The sequence below is a fragment of the Carya illinoinensis genome, chromosome 4, assembly GCF_018687715.1.
Source record: "Carya illinoinensis cultivar Pawnee chromosome 4, C.illinoinensisPawnee_v1, whole genome shotgun sequence".
Taxonomy (NCBI): domain Eukaryota; kingdom Viridiplantae; phylum Streptophyta; class Magnoliopsida; order Fagales; family Juglandaceae; genus Carya; species Carya illinoinensis.
In genome coordinates, this window is record NC_056755.1 from 3350028 (window position 1) to 3370368 (window position 20341).

General features: G+C 37.1%; 2 protein-coding genes across 4 annotated transcripts; both read left to right on the forward strand.

Moving 5' to 3' along the window:
• Positions 1 to 1166: 1166 nt before the first annotated feature.
• On the forward strand, positions 1167 to 12792 carry LOC122307654 (actin-related protein 2). Of its 2 annotated transcripts, XM_043120675.1 has the most exons (16): positions 1167 to 1416; positions 2678 to 2788; positions 3096 to 3230; positions 3340 to 3411; positions 3526 to 3604; positions 3832 to 3881; positions 8449 to 8552; positions 8664 to 8732; positions 8815 to 8878; positions 9252 to 9320; positions 9598 to 9681; positions 10253 to 10311; positions 10929 to 10995; positions 11646 to 11729; positions 11912 to 12001; positions 12477 to 12792. In XM_043120675.1, the coding sequence occupies exons 1-15, from the start codon at positions 1375 to 1377 to the stop codon at positions 11990 to 11992; spliced, it is 1170 nt and encodes a 389-aa protein (XP_042976609.1). In that variant the 5' UTR covers positions 1167 to 1374; the 3' UTR covers positions 11993 to 12001; positions 12477 to 12792. The 2 variants fall into 2 exon arrangements, with proteins under 2 accessions (XP_042976609.1, XP_042976608.1); XM_043120674.1 differs by lacking the exon at positions 12477 to 12792 and having other exon boundaries at positions 1168 to 1416; positions 11912 to 12386.
• A 530-nt stretch (positions 12793 to 13322) lies between these two features.
• LOC122307023 (protein decapping 5-like) lies at positions 13323 to 20088 on the forward strand. 2 transcript variants are annotated; one of them, XM_043119626.1, is made up of 8 exons: positions 13323 to 13580; positions 14830 to 14930; positions 16670 to 16738; positions 16884 to 17792; positions 18588 to 18653; positions 18960 to 19130; positions 19241 to 19351; positions 19629 to 20088. In XM_043119626.1, the coding sequence occupies exons 1-8, from the start codon at positions 13421 to 13423 to the stop codon at positions 19758 to 19760; spliced, it is 1719 nt and encodes a 572-aa protein (XP_042975560.1). In that variant the 5' UTR covers positions 13323 to 13420; the 3' UTR covers positions 19761 to 20088. The 2 variants fall into 2 exon arrangements, with proteins under 2 accessions (XP_042975560.1, XP_042975559.1); XM_043119625.1 differs by lacking the exon at positions 13323 to 13580 and adding an exon at positions 14557 to 14593.
• Positions 20089 to 20341: the final 253 nt, after the last annotated feature.

Sequence of the window (20341 nt, forward strand, 5' to 3'; positions counted from 1 at the left end):
CCCTCTCTCTCTCTCTCAAGGCGCACGCAAGGCCAGCTCTGTCGCCAGCTCCCTTCCTCCCTCTCTCTCTAATCTCACCTCGCGGCGTCATATATATATATATATATATCTCTTTCAAAAATCTCAATCACCGCGGCTTCATCGAGGCTTCATCGCCCTCTCTTGCTCTCTCTCACGGCGCACACAGCAACCGATGACACCGACGAACCGGCCGGAATTACGCCGAGACCGAAGACGACGATTTCCACCCCATTCTCCGGTCGGTTTCAGTCGAGATTTGTGTCATTTTTACCCATCGGTGCGGTTTTAGTTTTGGACGAAAAATTGCACCGATAGGTCGGTTTTCACCCCTAACACTTATCTCAATAAAGATAAATTATTATCGCTTCCCAATGCCTCACTAGTCACATACGTTGAAGTACAATGCTTCGTAGCTGTCGATCTTCTGGATAATTTTCAAATGCTACTACCCAACTAACAACATAAGGCTCGTGCATCACTATTATAGAAGAAAACTGTAGTTTACGAGGAAAAAAACAATTCCAAAAAAAAATTTAAAAACAATAAAGCATATATTATATTTTTCGATTGTTTTTAAGAAAACTCATATCGTTCATTTATTAAAGAAACTTACATTAGTTGGATATATTTTGAAATATTTTCATATTAAACATGATATAATAAACTAAAATAATGCATTTGAACTCCATCAATACACTATTTTATTTTGTAACTGGTCTGATCTTCATTATTGTTGATATTTTTCACAAATAAATATATAAGAGATAACATTCTTTACTTAAAGACATACTCAATCTCACATTTTATAGAAAGAGAGAACTCAACCTACATAATTATTGTGATAAACTAGATGGTCGCTACTACAATTATTTCCTAAAAAAAAAATTCAATGCAAGATTTTCCCACGCATACAAACACTTTTTTGTTTTGAAATAATGTTAGTATGCCTCCTCATTTTGTTTTTTATTTTAACCGCTTATGTATCTAGTTATTTTTCTTTGAAAATTCTTTTTTACTTATTAATTAAGAAAGTAATTATTAATGTATTAGTATTTTTTAAATTTTTAAAAAATATTTAAACATATTTAAAATAAAAAACAAGAAAAAAGAAAATACAATTTGCACTGTAGGACGCGCATACTCACAAATTGAGAGGCACAGTATAACTGCTCTGTCTGGATCTGCAGAAGTTCATATCGTTTCCGCTACTTAATAATTTCTTAAACGTAATACATACGCACAGCTTTCCTCCTACCATGCATTTTGCACGCAAAGCTGGTTGAAGAAATCAGGCAAACGAGGAAAGCAGTACCAATACTGTAGCCGCAGGCAGCAGCAGCAACTTCGCACGATATGGACAACAGAAACGTCGTCGTCTGCGACAATGGCACCGGGGTACTTGTCTCTCCATTTCCTTTTCCTAATTTGCGTCTTAAGCCCGATCCTTCCTTGTTTTTCTCTGTTTGATCCACCGAATATTATAAATGTATATACTACCTTCTCTCCATTGGTATTATTTTGATGAATTGGTTCCAAAGAAAATGTTTTACTTATTTTACTGCTTCTTTCTGGGTTTGTAAGGGTTTTGCTAATATTGGTCATCTATCTGGTTTGATTGAATTTTAAGAGTTTTTCAAACTTGAATTCCCGTGTACGGCATGACTTAAAGGTTCATAAGTTTGCATTTGCACATATATTAAGGTGTAGATATGCACTCGCGATCACGCACATGCGTCGAAACTCTTGAAATAATTTTGGTCGCAATCGGTAGATGAGGAGCGGATCGCAGTGTACGGTTAACTGACCATTGCCAGATCTTACATTGCCCTTTTTTGGTGGAATTCTATGTCCTGTTAGGATTATTAATATCCTCTACATTTTTTAGGTTAGCTCCACGATAGAGTTCTTAAATCCTAACAATCATTTTTTTAATTAGAATGTCAAAACTTTATTATCTCCAATCTTAATTTTCATTAATTCGTTATATCTCATTAAGTAATATGCTAATCAAGACTAGACTTTGATATTAAGACTCGGTTATGGAGTTGTATCTGAAAAATCTTGAAGACCTTGATTAGTTTTGCTACATATCGTGATAATAGTTCCCATTTGTTTTTGTTTTCTAATGGATTTCATCTCCTGGATGCATGCACTATTAACTTGTATCTAAAAAAAGGATGCAATTGGCACTAATTTCGTGAAATGCAAGCAAAACTCCATTTATGCGGGTTGACTAAGCATAATTGCAATTATAACTTTTCTTGTTTCCTTTTCTTTTTCCTAGATAGGCGTCACCTCGTGTATACCATCTTGTGTACTTTTTTTTTTATAAGTAATAACTTTATTGAAACGAATGAAACTAGGCATAACCCATGTACACAGGAAGTATACAAGATGAGACACCTAATTACATTCTAGAAAACTGAAAAGAAAACAAAAACTCATGAACATGCTCTCCCTTTAATACAATAGCAGAAAACCACTGAAAAAGAGAAGACACAAAGAAATTCCAGATATCCCCCTCCTTGTGTACTTAGGCTATGCCTATTATTATTAATACAATCGTTTACTTATCAAAAAAATTATAATTGCAATTATAACTTGATTTCCTAACCTTGGTTCTCTCTCCTTTTTACAAACCAATTACTTCATATAGTATGTCAAGTGCGGCTTTGCTGGAGAGAATTTCCCTACTTCTGTATTCCCTTGTGTGGTGGGGAGGCCTATGCTTCGGTACGAAGAATCGCTCGTGGAACAGGAGCTAAAGGTACCCGCTTCTTTAGGAAAAGAAATCATATTTATGCTACTAAAAACAAGAAGGATTATTAGGCAATGAGTTTTAGTGCAAATAGCATTTCTGAAGCTTTTAGTTTGGAAAATCTGCAGTCTTCTTCTCATATGGTTTTGTCCAATTTATTGACGAAACCCATACAAGTTTACTGTTATAGACATTGAGGCAAATCTAGGTCCCATAAAGGGTTTAGTATGCTCATTATAATTTTAATATTCATGTATTACGGATTCTGCCTAGTTCTTAATTCTGAGAGGTTGTTCTTTATTTCTTATTCATTTAGGATATTATTGTTGGAGGAGCTTGTGCAGACTTGCGGCATCAACTGGATATATCCTATCCTGTTAACAATGGCATCGTGCAAAACTGGGAAGATATGGGTCATGTTTGGGACCATGCCTTTTTTAGTGAATTGAAAGTAAGTTTCAAGAAGTTCTGGTTGCTGTGGCAATTAGTATACGTGTGATTCATTTTTTCTTGATACACTTTCACCAGATCTTTATTATGTCTTCCAAAATTCTCAACAGATTGATCCAACGGAATGCAAGATTTTACTTACAGACCCACCTCTTAATCCTTCAAAGAACCGTGAAAAAATGGTTTGTGATTGTTTTTATTTTCTAAATTATTTTCTTTGGTTAAATTATCTGTCATGATTAATGTTCTGAATCATCATATTTGCATCTCATTATCTGCTCTTGAATTGGTTTTAGGTTGAAACCATGTTTGAGAAGTACAATTTTGCCGGTGTCTTTATCCAAATTCAAGCTGTTTTGACATTATATGCCCAAGGTGCTTGTAGAAATGATTGAAGGTTAAAAGTTCCTATATTATTTTTTTACCCTCTTTTCTTTTAATGTCCTTGGAAAAATAGACAAGAACTGTGAATTCCTCCATGATGACTGTCATACTTTTTCTGGAAACACTTTGTAATAATATTACTGTGCTACTCTTTTTATACACACTCCTCCCATCATTTTTTAGCAATGTGCTTTAGCATTTCCGTGGCTTCCTCACAGGTTTGCTGACTGGATTAGTTATTGACTCTGGCGATGGTGTCACTCATGTGGTAAATTTCTCAAGGACCACTTTTCCATCAAATTATGGTTTCACTTTTAATGCATACTCATCCTATCACTTTATACTCTTCTGCTACACTGTTCCTGGAAGGGGGTAGATATGTTACTTTATGTATTCTACATTATTAAAAATACTGGTATAGAAGTTAGAATTAATGGTGTAGACCGATTGGAGAGGCCTTTTGAGGAGTTGGAGGTTTTTGAAGTTGTAAGGAAAATGGTAAAAGATAAGGTGTCGGGCCCTGACGGTTTCTCAATGGGTTTCTTCCAATCTTGCTGGGCTGTATTAAAAGATGACCTCATGAAGGCTTTCCAGGAGTTCTACTCAGCCGGAAAGTTTGAAAAAAGCCTTAATGCTACTTTCCTTGCACTTATTCCAAAGAAGGTAGGGGCAGAAGAGATTAAGGAGTTCCGACCTATTAGTCTAGTAAGTGGGGTCTACAAGATTGTCTCCAAGGTACTAGCGAATCGTCTGAGTGAGGTAGTGGGAAAGCTTATTTTGAAACCTCAGAATGCTTTTGTTAAGGATAGACAAATCTTAGATGCAGTTCTTATTGCGAATGAATGCCTAGACAGTCGATTGAAAACAGCCGAGGCAGGGATTATATGCAAGCTGCATATGGAGAAGGCATATGATCATGTCAATTGGGAGTTCCTTCTGGATCTTTTGGGGAAATGCGGGTTTGGAGAGAGATGGTGTTCTTGGATTAGGTGGTGCATATCAATGGTGAAATTCTCCGTCTTGATAAACGGAAGCCCAACTGGTTTCTTTCGTAGTACACGAGGCTTGAGACAAGGTCATCCTTTATCCCCTTTACTTTTTGTTATTGTGATGGAGGCACTGAGCAGGATGTCATCAGCCTTGGTTATGAGTGGTTTTCTAACTGGTTTTAAGATCGGCTCCCTGAATAGGGGACTTGTTAATGTCTCTCACTTGTTGTTCGTAGATGATACTCTTTTCTTTTGTGAAGCAGATCCTAACCAGCTCAGAACTTTGAAGGCCCTTCTCCTGTGTTTTGAAGTAACTGCCAGATTGAAAGTCAATTTGGAAAAATCCGAGATGGTGCCTATTGGAAGTGTTCGACATTTTAGACAGTTGGCTAGCATATTGGGATGCACGACTGCATCTTTACCCATGACTTATCTGGGACTTCCACTAGGGGCGGCATCGAGAACGGTGTCATTATGGGATTTAGTAATTGAGAAAGTGGAACGTCGGCTTGCCCGATGGAAGAGATTATACTTGTCTAAAGGTGGACGGATTACTCTAATCAAGAGTACTTTGTCTAATCTACCCACATATTTTTTGTCTCTGTTTCCTATTCCAGCAAGTGTTGCTCTTCAATTGGAGAAACTTCAAAGGGATTTCTTGTGGGGGGGACTGGGAGTGGAACAAAAATTTCACCTTGTTAAGTGGGAAAAGGTATGTAGCCCCATCTCGAATGGGGGTTTGGGCATTAGAGATATGAGAACCTTCAATCGGGCATTACTAGGTAAATGGCTGTGGAGATACCATAAGGAACCTGATACCTTGTGGAAGACGGTAATAGAGAGCAAATATGGGGACCTATGGGGGGTTTGGTGTACAAAAGAAGTGAGAGGAGCACATGGAGTGGGCTTGTGGTAGGCCTGCAACCCGTTAAGCAAAGTCGGTTCTGTGCATGATCCGATCCGATCCGGGTACCCAAAACGCGCCAACCCGACCCAACCCGTCCGTACATGCCGGGTTGTACAGACGGATCCCTTTTTTTTTTTTTTTTAAAGTGGTTTTTGCATGTGTGTTCATTTCTGCACCCACTCTATCTGTTTGGTCTCTTTTCCATACAAATCAATATTATTTCATTACTAAGGAGTGAGCAAACTAATACAAAGCTATCAAGAGAAAAATTACAAAATAAACATATTTTTCTATATAATCGCTGTTAGGGAGTTCCTATGAGTTCAAACAAAGAAATAAGCCATCCCTCATAGCTTTAACCTCTACCAAACTATTATAACCAATTTCATAATTTGTTGAGAAGGCAGCAACAAAATTCCTCAATCTCAATTCCATAATCTGCAATTCCACAACATTGGGGAAGATCAAATCAAAATTTTTAATTCATGCAAATCATATACAAAGGAGTGAAAATAAAAATCATACCATTCATGCAAACCATAAGCCTTGAGTTACTCCTCAATCTCATCATCATAAGAAAAACTTGGTTTTGGACCAAACTCTAAAAAAACACATGATGATTATTAACATGATATAAAAATAAACGTTATGAAAAATTTTAATAAATATAAGAAAGGAATTATAAATGCATTGCTGCTGCTCCTTGTGAAATTAACTTTTCTGAATATAAATGCTCCTTGTGTATTTTTTGTTGATTATATATGCGCTTGTGTAATGTTGTATGTGAAAGGAACTGAATTTTGCAGCATTTATACACATCTTCTGATGATCTTGCTCTCCAATATACCGTAAATATGTGAACAGTTTGGTTTCCGTGGTATTGTCAAGTGCAGGAAATGCTTTCACTATCAAAGTAGTTGCAATTTGAGAGCAACCATCATTGCTTCATGTAACTTTGTAAGTAGTAATATATGTGGAGTTTTTAATATGGATCCCTTTTAGCAATGGTTCTTGTGAATTTCTGAAAAAGGCCATTAGCTGCATTATCTGTAAAAGAGTTTGTATGAAAATTATCTCCCTTTTAAGCAAAATTCATATGGTAAATTATCTCCCTTATAAAAAAAAAAAAAGTAATAACAAAAGAAAAATCTGTTGCTTGGCCACTATGTTTGATTGGATTTCTTTAGACTCTGGAAGTGATTGTGGTTAATGTTTGGTGTTTAAGTGTGCCAATGCAAACATGAATGAAGGCTTTAGAACCCTGGTTCTTACGTAAGTTTTTCCTAAATAGAAGGGATCAAGAAAAAGAAAAAGAAAACTCCACCCCTTCAAGCTGGGTTCAGAACACCACATTATGGGACTTACTTATCAAAACAATAACACAAACTAATCAGAAAAGCTCTACCATAAAAAGCCTCGCAGTTCACAAACTAATCTGAAAAACTCAAATAAACAGCACCAATATCAAATAAACTCAAAATCAAACTTGAGTTTCAAATAACAGTACCCATATTAGAGAAATTTCATCAGGAATCTTGTGCATCAAAAGCAACGAAGTGAAAGATCGATTACCTGAAAGCGGCGCAAGAGGGTAATGGGAGAGAGGAGGTGGGGCAGGTAGAGGACAAGTCGCCGGGACGATGGGGACAGAAGACGGTCGTTTATCAGAGTATTCGGTTGATTCAGCTGGTTGATGTCTCAAACGGCGAACTCGATCAGTGAAGTCGAACGGCGTGGTGGTGGCTGGGGTTTGTAAAATTAGAAGAAGAGCCTGAAATGAAGAGTCACGGATCAATCGGTTTCGACCGATGTAGGCATCTCTCAACCCGTAAGAGGGTTGGATCCGAAGAACCCGACATTTGTCGAGTGGGCTCACTTCGGTTGATGCGGACGGACCGGCCCAATGTATTTTATGCACACCCCTAGCTTGTGGATACATATAAGAAAAGGGTGGGAGGTCTTCAATCGATATACTCGAATCCGTTTAGGAGGAGGAACCCGTATTAAGTTTTGGTACGACACTTGGTGTGATCATGTGGCTCTAAAGGAATCATTTCCTTCTCTATTCAGAATTGCAAGAGATATTGATGCTTCAGTAGCTGATGTACTGGAAAGATTAGGGGAGCAAATTCAATGGAACATCCACTTTAGTAGGGCGGCACAAGATTGGGAGATGAGCAGTATTCTATTAAATCGGGTAGTTCACAGGATAGTCTTTGGTGGATACCTACAGCTAAAGGTACTTTTTCAGTGCGCTCGTTCTATAAGTCTCTTACTCAAGAGACACCTGGTCAGTTTCCATGGCGAAAGATATGGAAACATAAGGCGCCACCCAACGCAGCTTTCTTTGTGTGGAGTGCGGCATTGGGTAAGATTCTCACAACTGATAACTTGAGGAAGCGCAGGGTGATCATCGCAGATTGGTGCTGCATGTGTAGGAAGGGAAGTGAATCGGTGAACCATCTCTTAATACACTGTAAGGTAGCGAGAAGGTTATGGAATGAGGTATTTGGCAGATTGGACTTAGTTTGGGTGATGCCGGAGACGGTGGTCGGGGTTTTGGCCAGTTGGAATAATCTGAGAGGAAATCAACAAATAAAAGTGGTGTGGAAGATGATCCCTATATGCATCATGTGGTGTTTATGGCGAGAGCGCAATGACAGGACTTTCGAGGACAAAGAGAGATCGATGGAGGATTTGATAGTCTTTTTCTTTAGAACTCTTTGTACATGGACCATAGCCGTTGATTTCAATGGTTTGGGGTTACATGAATTCCTTATAGCCATTGATCAAACATAGAACTGGTCACTAATCTTTGTATCAGGCTTTTGCCTCCTTTTTGATAATATAATTACTTTACTTATAAAAAAAAAAGTTAGAATTAATGAATAATGGACAAAGAAGGCAGCATTTTTATGTACTTTGTACTTTGTATCCAGGTTCCAGTTGTTGATGGCTACTCTTTCCCTCATCTCACAAAGCGAATGAATGTAGCTGGCAGACATATAACATCATATCTGGTTGATTTGCTATCACGTAGAGGGTGGGGCCAATTCTGATTGCTTTATCAGTAAAGTCAAAATAGTTAAAATCAGTTTTTGTGCCTTTATTGGAACTTCCATGTTAATTGGAAAAAACAATTTGTTTGTTGAAGGTATGCAATGAATAGGACTACAGATTTTGAGACTGTTAGGGAAATCAAAGAGAAGCTCTGCTATATAAGGTGAATGAACAATCTTGCACTATGTTCTGATATTGAGGAACAAGATGCATTGCCATCTAATATTATATATGTTTTTCCACAGTTATGACTACAAGAGGGAATATCAATTGGGTCTTGAGACCACCATCCTTGTTAAGAATTATACTGTGAGTTCATTTTCTTAGTTTCTACTTGATCTATATATGGTCTTTATAATATAATAATTGAAGAGATAATTCCTCTAGGAATGGTTTGACTGAAGAAGCAGAATAAGGGGTAGCCTCAAGATGCTCATCCTTTATCTCCTTACATGTTTATATGCATTTAGCATGCTGAATATAATCACCCACATTAGCATCTTTGGATCTTATCAACTACATTAGGGGTCTATGGGTGACAGCTTTGGATTATGACGTGCAATTATCTGCTAATGTGATCTTCAAATTTTCTTGCTTGGATTCCTTTATTCTGAAACATTATAGCTCTAATCACAAGTCATGTATTCAAAAGTAAGTTAATTTATTATATTATATTAATCAGCTGCCAGATGGAAGGGTTATCAAAGTTGGTACTGAACGTTTCCAGGCTCCAGAGGCTCTTTTCACTCCAGTAAGCCTGTGCTTTCTTTGAGTTTTATTTCCATGTCTCCAATTTTTGTCTGTGTCACAAGTGTATAATCTGAAAACTGATTGTTTTAACATGCAAAGGGTCAGACATTATGCCAGCTAATTTGTAGTTATTCATTGTGTACTGTGTAAATTGGTCAACTGAACTGTAATTGTCGCATTTGATCTATTTTGGTTTTGTTAGAATATTTTAACTCCTGTACTGTTTTTTTCCTCGGGGCAATGCAGTATTTGTGGAAGTTCATATGTGCTTCTTGCAGGAACTCATTGATGTTGAAGGTGATGGGATGGCAGACATGGTATTTCGGTGCATTCAGGAGATGGATATTGACAATCGAATGATGGTACTGTTAATATTCTGAAACATAATATATTTATATGTGAAAATGAAAATGAAATACCTTTCCTAATCCTCACTGGGTTTGGTAGTTTGTCTTCTCCCTTCTTTTCTCCTATAAAAAAATCAATAAGTTTCTCAAAAAGCCATGTTCTGTTACTGTAGATTTATCCATGCATTTTAATTTGGTTCTGTTTCACCTATTGATTACCTTTGAAATGGATTGTTATTATCTCCCCCTCCCTTCTTGGAGGTGAAAATTCCCACTTTGAAGTACCATTCCATCCCCTAATCCTGCTTTGGCATTGCTTCATGTGTTTTCTGATCCAGCAACCACAATTTAGGTTCTCTATAGCTTCATATAAATTTCTTGGCCAAAATATTGTTCTTTGAATGGTTAGGATTTTTGTCTGATCTCTTTTTAAGATTGAAACCACAATTGAGGAATTCAGACTGATGAGTAAATCTACTGCGGCCTAAATATGGGTTGATACTGTTGTCCTATATCTTCTTTGTCTTGACGTGAATATGAACTCTCCATCATGTGGTTCTAAATTGTTGTCAATGATCTTTTGCAGCTTTATCAGCATATAGTCTTAAGTGGAGGGAGCACCATGTATCCTGGATTACCCAGTCGGTAATACTGTAAACCACACTTGAACTGAATCAGATCATGGGCATACTTTCCCCTTGTTTAAAGTAGTCTTGTGCTTGCTCAGACTTGCCCATCATGCCCTATGTGGGATCAGCTTCTGTTTTATAGAGTATATAGCATACGATCATGTTATGGAGCTTAGAGAAGTAGATTATCACTTAAATAAAGGAAAACTTGTGGAAGATTTCATTGAGATTACTGTCTCATACTCCAGAAGATACTTCAATTTCTGTTGAAACCATGGTTGTGACCGTTCAGTTGCGATCCCCCTAGCTGTAAACCATCCCTATAATAAAATCAGCCAAGCTAGCGGGCCAAAAAGCCCTTCTTTTTAAGCTAAGAACATTCTCATTCTTAGCTCATTCTCACGAGCTCATTCTCACGGTTAAAAAGGAGTGTTGTATGGATATCAATCCAGCATCACTATTACAGACAGAGAGAAAGAGAACATGTTCCTAGTTTTTCTGGAATTTTGAATCTGGGGTATGGTCTTTCTTCACCTATGTGCACATCATTTGGTATGGCTGTGCTTTGTAAATAGTTTCTTAGAATTATACATTATTGAAATTCTAATTTTTTTATTTTCAATTTTCCTTCAGTTTGGAGAAAGAAATACTGGATCGATATCTTGAAGTCGTTTTGAAGGGAAACAAAGATGGGTTGAAGGTATGTTCTGAGTTGTGTGGTACACAGAAGGAAAAAAGGAATTGAATATTATTTTGTTAAGGTTTCTGTTGTTTGTCAAATTTGGTGACATTTTTCATTTTATACCATTGATTTTGTTATTGTGAGTTTGTAATAATAATAATAATCTGATATGTAGTATCACCTAAGGGAATAAAAAGAATTTATCAGGAAACTATTTAATGGTGGAATTAGTGATTAAATTTAGAGGAGCCATTAATAGCATAAGCGGAGAGTTTTACACGTATGAAGTACCGCTTGTCCCTTGCCTTCTTCCCCTCCCCCCAAAAAAGGCTCCATTTGTGTTCCTATTTATGCATTATTTGTGGTTTAAATTTGAAAATCTTAACTTGATACTCAGAATTGCTTTCCCCTTGACGTTCCCAATGGCAAAATCAGGTCAGAAGCTGTTGGAAGTGGCAAATTAACTTCTAGTCATGTTATAATAGCTTAAAAGAAGAGGCAATGATAAGAAAGAATGCCACCTCGCTTTTTTCTTTTTCTTTTTTCTGTTGTTTGGGGGGGGGGGGGGGGGGGGGGGGGGGGTGGTACTTGAATCATGGATTCAGTTCAATCTTTTCATGTTCTCAAACTTATCTTTATATGTTCTACAAATATGTCATGGTGAACAGAAACTGCGATTACGGATTGAGGATCCACCACGAAGAAAGCATATGGTGTATTTAGGAGGTGCAGTCCTGGCAGGAATTATGAAAGTACATGCTCTCTCTCTCTCTCTCTCTCTCTCTCTCTCTCTCTCTCTCTCTCTCTCTCTCTCTCTATTGTTTCATCATCATTCATTCACCCATGGAAATTTGTATTCCGTCTTATAACTCACTTTGTTGGCTGGCGAGTGAAGTTATCTGAGAAAAGTTTAATATGGTTGTTTACACATCAGGATGCACCTGAATTTTGGATCAGCAAGGAAGATTATCTAGAAGAGGGAGTTGCTTGTCTAAGCAAGTGTGGCCAGGCATGATTTTGTGAGGTCATTTCCCCGACTCCCTGACCTATATGAGTATTCGGGAGTGCGTCATATTACAGCATAAGCGTGAGATTTGACATCCATATCACTGGGCTTGATAAACCAAATACCAATGGCTGTCCCTGGCCTTGAAATGCCACCAAATCACATTTCGTTATATATCTTGACGCCCAGAAGAATTCAGAATTTATTGCATAAGAAATCATTCTGTAATTTACAAATTCTGCTTTCTATGGACCGTATTGAAAACCTGAATTGTTACTGAGCTTTGCTTGTTAGACTTGTGTACATGTGTAATTTTCTGTATTCGATCGTGGAAACAGAAAAAGGTAGATTATTTGTGTGTAGAAGAAAAATAGAAAAATAATGAGGAGATTCGGCCATTCAATACGACCCACATGATCAATTTCTGAGCATTAACTTTTTTAGATTATAACTCTTTACAGTTTTTTCACATGGTTTTCCTTCACATAATCAGACAAAGCTCCTGTTTGCTGTCGATGGAAAGCAAAGATGGATTAAAGTTCAACCCATCATTACCAAAAGAGGATGCTTGGGCAATGGGATAGCGTTAACGAATCAATATGCCAAGAGGGTGAACTGCTGGAGAAGCCCCTTTCATTGGAAGTGCGAATTAATGTAAGGATGCTGCTATTAAGATGGTTGCACGGGATAATATTTCCTATATTTTTTTTCACCCAATCATATTTTATAATCAAGGAGTGATAAAACAATACAAATAATTAAATGCAATACGGCCCATGTGCAGTATTAAATACAGTAGAATTCACGTACTTCATATGGAGAATGTATTTTTGGAACAACATTATGGAAAATCTCAAGGTGGGGTATATGAGATCAGCTATAATTAAATAAATGTGTGAATTTTATGAAGGTATTTTAAAAAATAATGCTATAAATTATTTTCTTATTTTACTTTTGTGACATTTTTATAGTCATTATCATTTATTATTTTTAAAAAAATAAATTTAATAATTGATGGAAATGACTGGAATGAGGATTTAGTTGAAAGAATTTTTAATTTATAAATATTCTTGTAGGAATTTTTAAAAAAGGAAAATTTTATAACCATACTATTATTTTATTAAGTAAGATGTGATATATTTATTATTATTGAATGATGATTCATTATATATATTTTTATTATTAAATACTGATAAATACGATATATTATTTTATAAAATATAAATAAAATAATAGTGTAATTTATAACATTCCTCTTGGAAAAATGTCACGAAAAACAAAAATTATCGTGAGAGGATATGAATAAAAAGTAAAAAATGGTCAGTTTTGTACCCAGTACTTCAAACTCAATTAAGAAGTAGGGCTTGTGGTATTCTTCGCTCCCTTTCCTCTCTCTCTCTCTCTCTCTCTCTCTCTCTCTCTCTCTGTGCGCGCGCTATGGCAGCATCAGCAGCGGCAGAAGCTCCCAGATCTTCAACTGGGTCGGCTGATTCCTATATCGGCAGCTTGATCAGCTTGACTTCCAAGTCCGAAATTCGCTATGAAGGTGTTCTCTTTGACATCAATACCGAGGAATCCAGCATCGGCTTGAGAAACGGTATAGGAAATGAAATGGCTTGCATATATACACTACAGTATTCTATATACCAGAATTTTTATTTTTTTGTTTTTGGTGGGGGGCTTTGTTCTCTGGGTCTGTCCGATCTTGGGGGCGTTTTGTTTTGTTTTTTCCTTTTTTTTTAAAAAAATTTTTTAAATTTTTATTTTTATAATGGGCTTTTTTAAGCTTTCGTATTGAGTGATAAATTGGAGTTGTTCCATGCTAGCTTTGGAAATTCACGATGCTTTGGTTTTTACTCAGCGTCTATTGGATAGGGATGTATGTATATATGTTTATGATTAGATATAGAATGTAAATTCAGGTTGTATTACTGTGTTAGCAAAAAAAAAATAAAAAAAATGAAGAGTATAACTAATAACCCTATGGATTATGGATTTGAACTTTAGAATGCTACATTGTTACCCTGTTTATCTTATATATAATAATAATCATGGAACGGTATTAACAATCTTTTTTTCCTTATGATGATGATCTATCTGTCAAGTTTTGAACAATGTACGAGATATCACCTTAAGATCTTGATTATGATTACAAAAATCATGTTTGAACAATGTAACACATCATTGCAGAATAGGTTCTGTGACTTTTATGGTATTTTTTTCGTGTTGTCTGTGTGGCAATGCAACTTGGACGAGTGAAGAAATATGATGTTTATGTACCAAAGGTAGATAACGACTATTCAGCAGTAAAAGAACAAAGCTGTTGCAATTGGGAAAGAAAAAGGGAAAAAAAAAAAAACACTGGAGTTTCTGAATTTGGCTAGAAAATGAGTTCAAAACACATATTCCAGTAGAGGGATGTGAAGATGGTATATTGCTTTCCCTCACTTTCTCTTTTAAAAATCTGTCCAGGGCCCCAAAACCTGTCTATTTTCTTCTTTCTTAACATAACTGTATTGTTTCCGTGCTCCTTGCCAGATCATGTTGCTATTGTTTATTATTTGACGATACTATCAACTTTACCCTTTATGGTGGGTACTGGAATATCTGGTAAAGATGGGGTGATGTATTGCTCATATCATCTTGTTCTGATTACAAACTGCTAGAGGAGTATATGAAATACATACCAGAAATCATGACTTTTTTTTCCATAGAAAAAAAAAAAAACGGAAATAGATAAATAGGTAAACAAGTAAAGTAATAAAAGGAAGGAGAAAGAAAAATAATTTTCTTGTGGTATTTCAAATTTATGTTCTTTAAGTACTGATCTATTTTGTTAATTGTAGTGAGATCATTTGGAACAGAAGGAAGAAAAAAGGATGGCCCGCAAGTTCCTCCAAGTGATAAAATTTATGAGTATATCCTGTTTAGAGGAAGTGACATCAAGGTATGCCATAAATTGACTGCTATATGTGCTTTGCATAATGATAAAGTGATGCCAATTTTTGCTAATTAACAAGTGAACTTATGGAAGTTGATTACAAGTAAAAAACTAGAGTTGGAAATTCAGATATTTAGTGGCTATGTGGAATAGCATGCTAAGTCTTTAAACTTAAATGGAAGGATTTCAAAACAACATAAGCATGTTGTTTGTGTCTTGTGGTTGTTTTTTTTTATAAGTAATAAACTTTATTGAACGAATGCAACTAGGCAAAGCCCATGTACACAGGAAGTATATAAAAGAGACACCTAATTACACTCTAGCAAGCTGAAAAGAAATCAAGAAGTCATGAACATTCCCTCCCTTTAGTACAGTAGCAGAAAACCATTGAACCAAAGAAAATACAAAAAAGTTCCAGATTTCCCCCTCTGTTCTCTCCTTGTTGTTGAAGCATCTCTCATTTCTTTCCATCCAACATGTGGTTGTTGTTGTTGTGAACTACATTACATGTGCAAGAACCCTGAGGGGTAGCTCAGTTGGTCAGGCCTTGGGTTTGTTCTCCAATAGTCACCAATTTTAGTCCCCTTAGGGCCACTTGAGGTTTTTTTGGCCGTTAATTTTAAGGTCCCGTGGGATTAGTCGAGGTGTGCGCAAACTGGCCCGAACAGCCAATGATGTTAAAAAAAAAAAAACACATTACATGTGCAAGATTGTCTCAAAAAACTTTTTGTAGACCGAGATTATATGAAAGACATCCGATCTCCCTAAAGCCTTTGGAATAAATTGGTTTTTGAATTTTTTTTTTGTAAGTCAGTCAATCTTATTAATAGTGCACAGGGGCACAACCCACCCATGTATATAGGAAGTATTCAAGAGAGCACATGTTCCCAACTAGTAGAGGAGAAAGAACAAGAGTTTGTAAAATATAGAAAACTAGTAAATTGAGAGTAATTCTGAGCAGCCGGATTTCATGTGGCATGAAACTGTAATGCAGTATTGTGCAGTTTGTTTGTATGTGATATCCCATATGATAAGGATAAGAGTAGTTGGTGAATGAGATCTCACATTGTTTGGGAAGGAGAGGTTCTTGCTCTTTATAAGGTTCTTTTGGGGCTCCAATTGTATCATTGACTACTCCTTTTGGAGTATAGGCCATGTGGGTTGTGTCTTCCATTAGGGGGCGTTACAAATGGTATCAGAGCTTATCCCAACTAGAAATATGAGACTTGAGCTGTGCCACCTACAATTGCAGGCCCGACGAGGACATCGGAAATTTAAGGAGGGGAGATTGTGATATCTCATATGATAAGGATAAGGATAGGTGGTGAATGTGATCCCACATTACTTAGGAATGAGAAGTTCTTGCTTTTTATAAGGTTCCATTGGGGCTCCAATTATATCATTGACTAGTCCTTTAGGAGTATAAGCCGTGTGGGTTAAGCCTTCCACTGGGGCGTTACATTGTAATTACCACAACTTTTATTATTATTTTTTGCATTTTGATTTTATTGTATTTTGGTTTTTAAGATGTTGGGACTTCAAACTTGTCATGTATTCTGGCTTGAATTACAAGGGCATAATCCATGAACATCTGCAAAATTGATGGTTTATTCCATGTTAAGTCACAAACTGGCCTCTTTTTTCCTTTTTCAAGTGACATTTTCGTCGTGACATTTTTTCATGAAGATATGTACCTCTTTGTATGGTTGAATTGGTTGAGAGTGTGGTCTTTTGTGGATTTACAGGATTTGCAGGTCAAATCTTCCCCACCTGTTCAGACAACACCTATACACCATGATCCTGCAATTATACAGGTAAAAGCAAATAAAGTAAGCTGCATTTGAAATATCACCAGATTGGCAGACCTCCTATCACTCTAATTTGGTTGATCTCAGGCCTGAGTACTATCTACGAAACAGTTGTCAGTTTCACTCACCTTTATTTAATTCCTCAATGCAGTCTCATTATTCTCAAGCAGCAACTGCATCCACTGCAAGTGTAACTCCTTCTGGTACTGGTACTATTCCAAATCTTAGTGCCAATACTTCACAAATGGGTCTCCCCAGGCCGGTGTTTCAAGGAAGTCTTCCCTTATATCAACCCAATCTAAGTTTAGGGTCATGGGGTTCGTCACCTCCTCCTCCGACCACAAATGTTAGTGGAATTGCTATGCCAATGTATTGGCAAGGATACTATGGGTCCCCAGGGTTGCAAGCCCAACAGCAATCTTTGCTTCGACCCCCACCTGGGTTGTCAATGCCACCTTCCATGCAGCAGACTATGCAATATCCTGCTGTGAGTGCATCTTTACCTTCCGGATCTTCTAATTTGCCACCTTCATCTATGTTAGAGTCACCCTCTCCCTTGTTGCCACCCTTTAGCCTTGGCACCCTAAATATGCAATCTTCCGCACTTCCTAGCCACGCTTCTGCAGTAGGGTCAGACTCATCTACAACTTTGATCGCAAATAAAGCTTCTACACAATCTCTTTCTACTGCTACATTGAGCACTAGCTTGCCGATGGTATCTCCACTGACAACTGGTCTGGATAAAACTGCCATTTCATCATCAGTCACTGACAAGCCTAAAGTCCCAAGTCCTGTGATGCCATTTACAAGTACGTCTGAATCTGCAACCTCCGTTACTGGAACATCAAGTTCAATTCTGAATGAGGGAGCGACACCATCTTTGGTAACCCCTGGCCAGCTTTTGCAGCCATTTCCCACTGTATCTTCATCCCGGCCTTCACAAACAGCTCAGAGGGACGTTCAGGTGGTGCAAGTATCCTCATCAGAAGTATCATTATCAACAGCCACGACAGAAGATCAAGAACCTATATTGCCTCTACCCTTGCCATCTGAAAATAAGGTATTCTTGGCAATATTTTCCAATTTTCTGGGAAAAAATTCTATCATTTCTCTAATAAAGGATTTTAGACAACTATCCCATAACTTCTAAGATTTTGATGGGAGGTGAGTTTCTGCAATGAGCAAATTTGTCTTCCCCCCCCCAAAAAAAAAAAAAACAAAAAACAGAACTATGTGAGAAGCCCCAAAACAGAACTAAACTGCCCATGAGATATGAACACTGCCATTGACCCAAACTATTTATAAGAAAGAAATAGCGCCCAGATTGGCTCCAGGAAGCAGACCACTACTTGCACAAGATTAAAATAGTTTTCTTTTAAATAGTATCACATACCACATATATCAAGTGTGAACATCATGCAATCATTTTATGATCCAAACAGAAGACCAAACTCCTGCTTTTGAACTCTAGTAGCTTGGACAGATCTCTTTCCTGCTGCTTCTGCTTTTAAACTCAAGCTTTTTGGATAGATTTCTTTGAGCTCCTAGAACTCCAAATGATTGTTCCTATGTACTTTGCCTAGTCATGCTCAGTTAGGTAAAATTTTGGGAGGAGATAATTTTGAGCAATGTTTTTCTTTATCTTAGATCTTGCCATTCACATTCATTCTTGCTGATATGACATATTTTAAGTGGTTGTATATTTCAACTACTTAAATGGAAAATTGCGTAAAATGTGTCACATTGGCACACATGTCAAGAGATAATAAAATTTAGGATGAAGAATGACAGCTTAAAATATATGACAAGCATTCTAACATGTGCTTCTTTGTTGTCAATACCCCGTCCCTTATAGCTACATGGAGCTCCTACACATCATCATACTAATGGAGGAGGACGTGAAAGAGGAAGAGGAAATGGTGTACGTGCTGCTTTTATATCAATTCTCTTAGCGTCGTTAATGCTGTTTAAATTGATGCACTTATATGTGCATGAACCTGTAGCAATTGACAGAATTTTGAACTGTGTTTATGCTTGTCTTTTGGATTGTTACAGTCACAGAGACAGACTTGCACGCACAAATTTAATCCTCTCTGACTCCTTAAGATTGCACACTTTTTACCTTAGGCTACCTGCACTTTGACCTGGATTAGTTGTTTGGTCCCACAAATATTACAAGTTGGTGACTTTGTACAGGTTTTGAGTAGTTGAAAATTTGTTCTTGCAGGTATCACGTCCTGCAACCAGATTTACAGAGGAGTTTGATTTCATAGCAATGAACGAGAAGTTCAACAAGGATGAAGTTTGGGGTGATCTTGGTAAAAGTAGTAGAGCTGAAGAAGATGCAGATTATTCACAAGATGAGGATGATGGTGGAGTATCAAAACATGATACCAAGGTAACATGATTATATGATCAATTAGCTCTCTCTCTCCAACAATTAACATAAAAAAAAGACCAATTGTTTGTTGTTGGCTCTTGATTACTATTGGCTTCCTTGTTCTTCAGCCTGTTTATGTGAAGGATGACTTTTTCGATTCACTGTCTTGTGATGCTCTTGATCGTGATTCACGTAATGGGAGGACTAGATTTTCTGAACAACTGAGAAAAGATTCCGAGGTATTTTACCTTGTTCTTTTCTTTTCCCATGTGACAGGATTTTTGAATTTTTTTTTCGTGAATATTCATTGCATCTGTGTTTAAACTGATCTCCTTATGCATGATAGCATAACCACAAATTAATTACAAGTCTCAACATTTAAAAAAATTAATGAATCATTCACATAATTAACTTATTTCCTACATACAATGCTATGTTAATGTCTGTTGCTTCTCTGTCAGATTGAGAATTTGTTATTATTTATTTATATTTCCTTCGGGGATGATGGTCATGCAGACATTTGGCTATGTGCCAAGGCATTGGGGTGGTCGAGGAGGCCGTGGACCTGGCCGAGGCGGCCGATCCCGCGGTGGTTATTATGGAAGGGGCCATGGCTATCTTGGGAGGGGTCGGGGACATAGCTATTGAGCTGTCCCACCTAGTAAGCAGTGACTTTTCAGTGTATGTTTTAGGCCTGACATAAATTCCATTTAGAGTGCATATCAAACTGGGGAAACCCAAGAATGGACTATGTTTGTACTATCTGTGCTGATTACATCCCTTGGGATTCAGATGTAAGCCAAGCAAGCATAGCATATGGATGGTTTGTGCAAAATAAACCTGAGTCGTTATGGCATATTTTCACTTTTCATGTGTTGTAATTGACCCTTTTGTAGCCCTCGTTGCTTCGGAAAGAATTGTCCCAAAAAACTAATGTTACTTATGTAATGAATGTCCGTTGTCTAGTCTCTACCTACCTTCTTGTTGGCTTTCCTTGCCTTTCTTTGTGAAACCTTCATTTGTTTGTTTGGTCCCTTCCTGGAATGGGATGAGACAACTTTAATGTGCTTCCGGGAATGGGGATTATTCCTTGATAAGCATTGGATTTTCTTGTCCAAAATTACAACCCAAAATCTTCTGTTCCAACAGGAAAATTCTTGCTGCCCTGAAAAAAATCACAAATATATATATATATATATGTATATATATATCAAAAGATCGAACCGTGG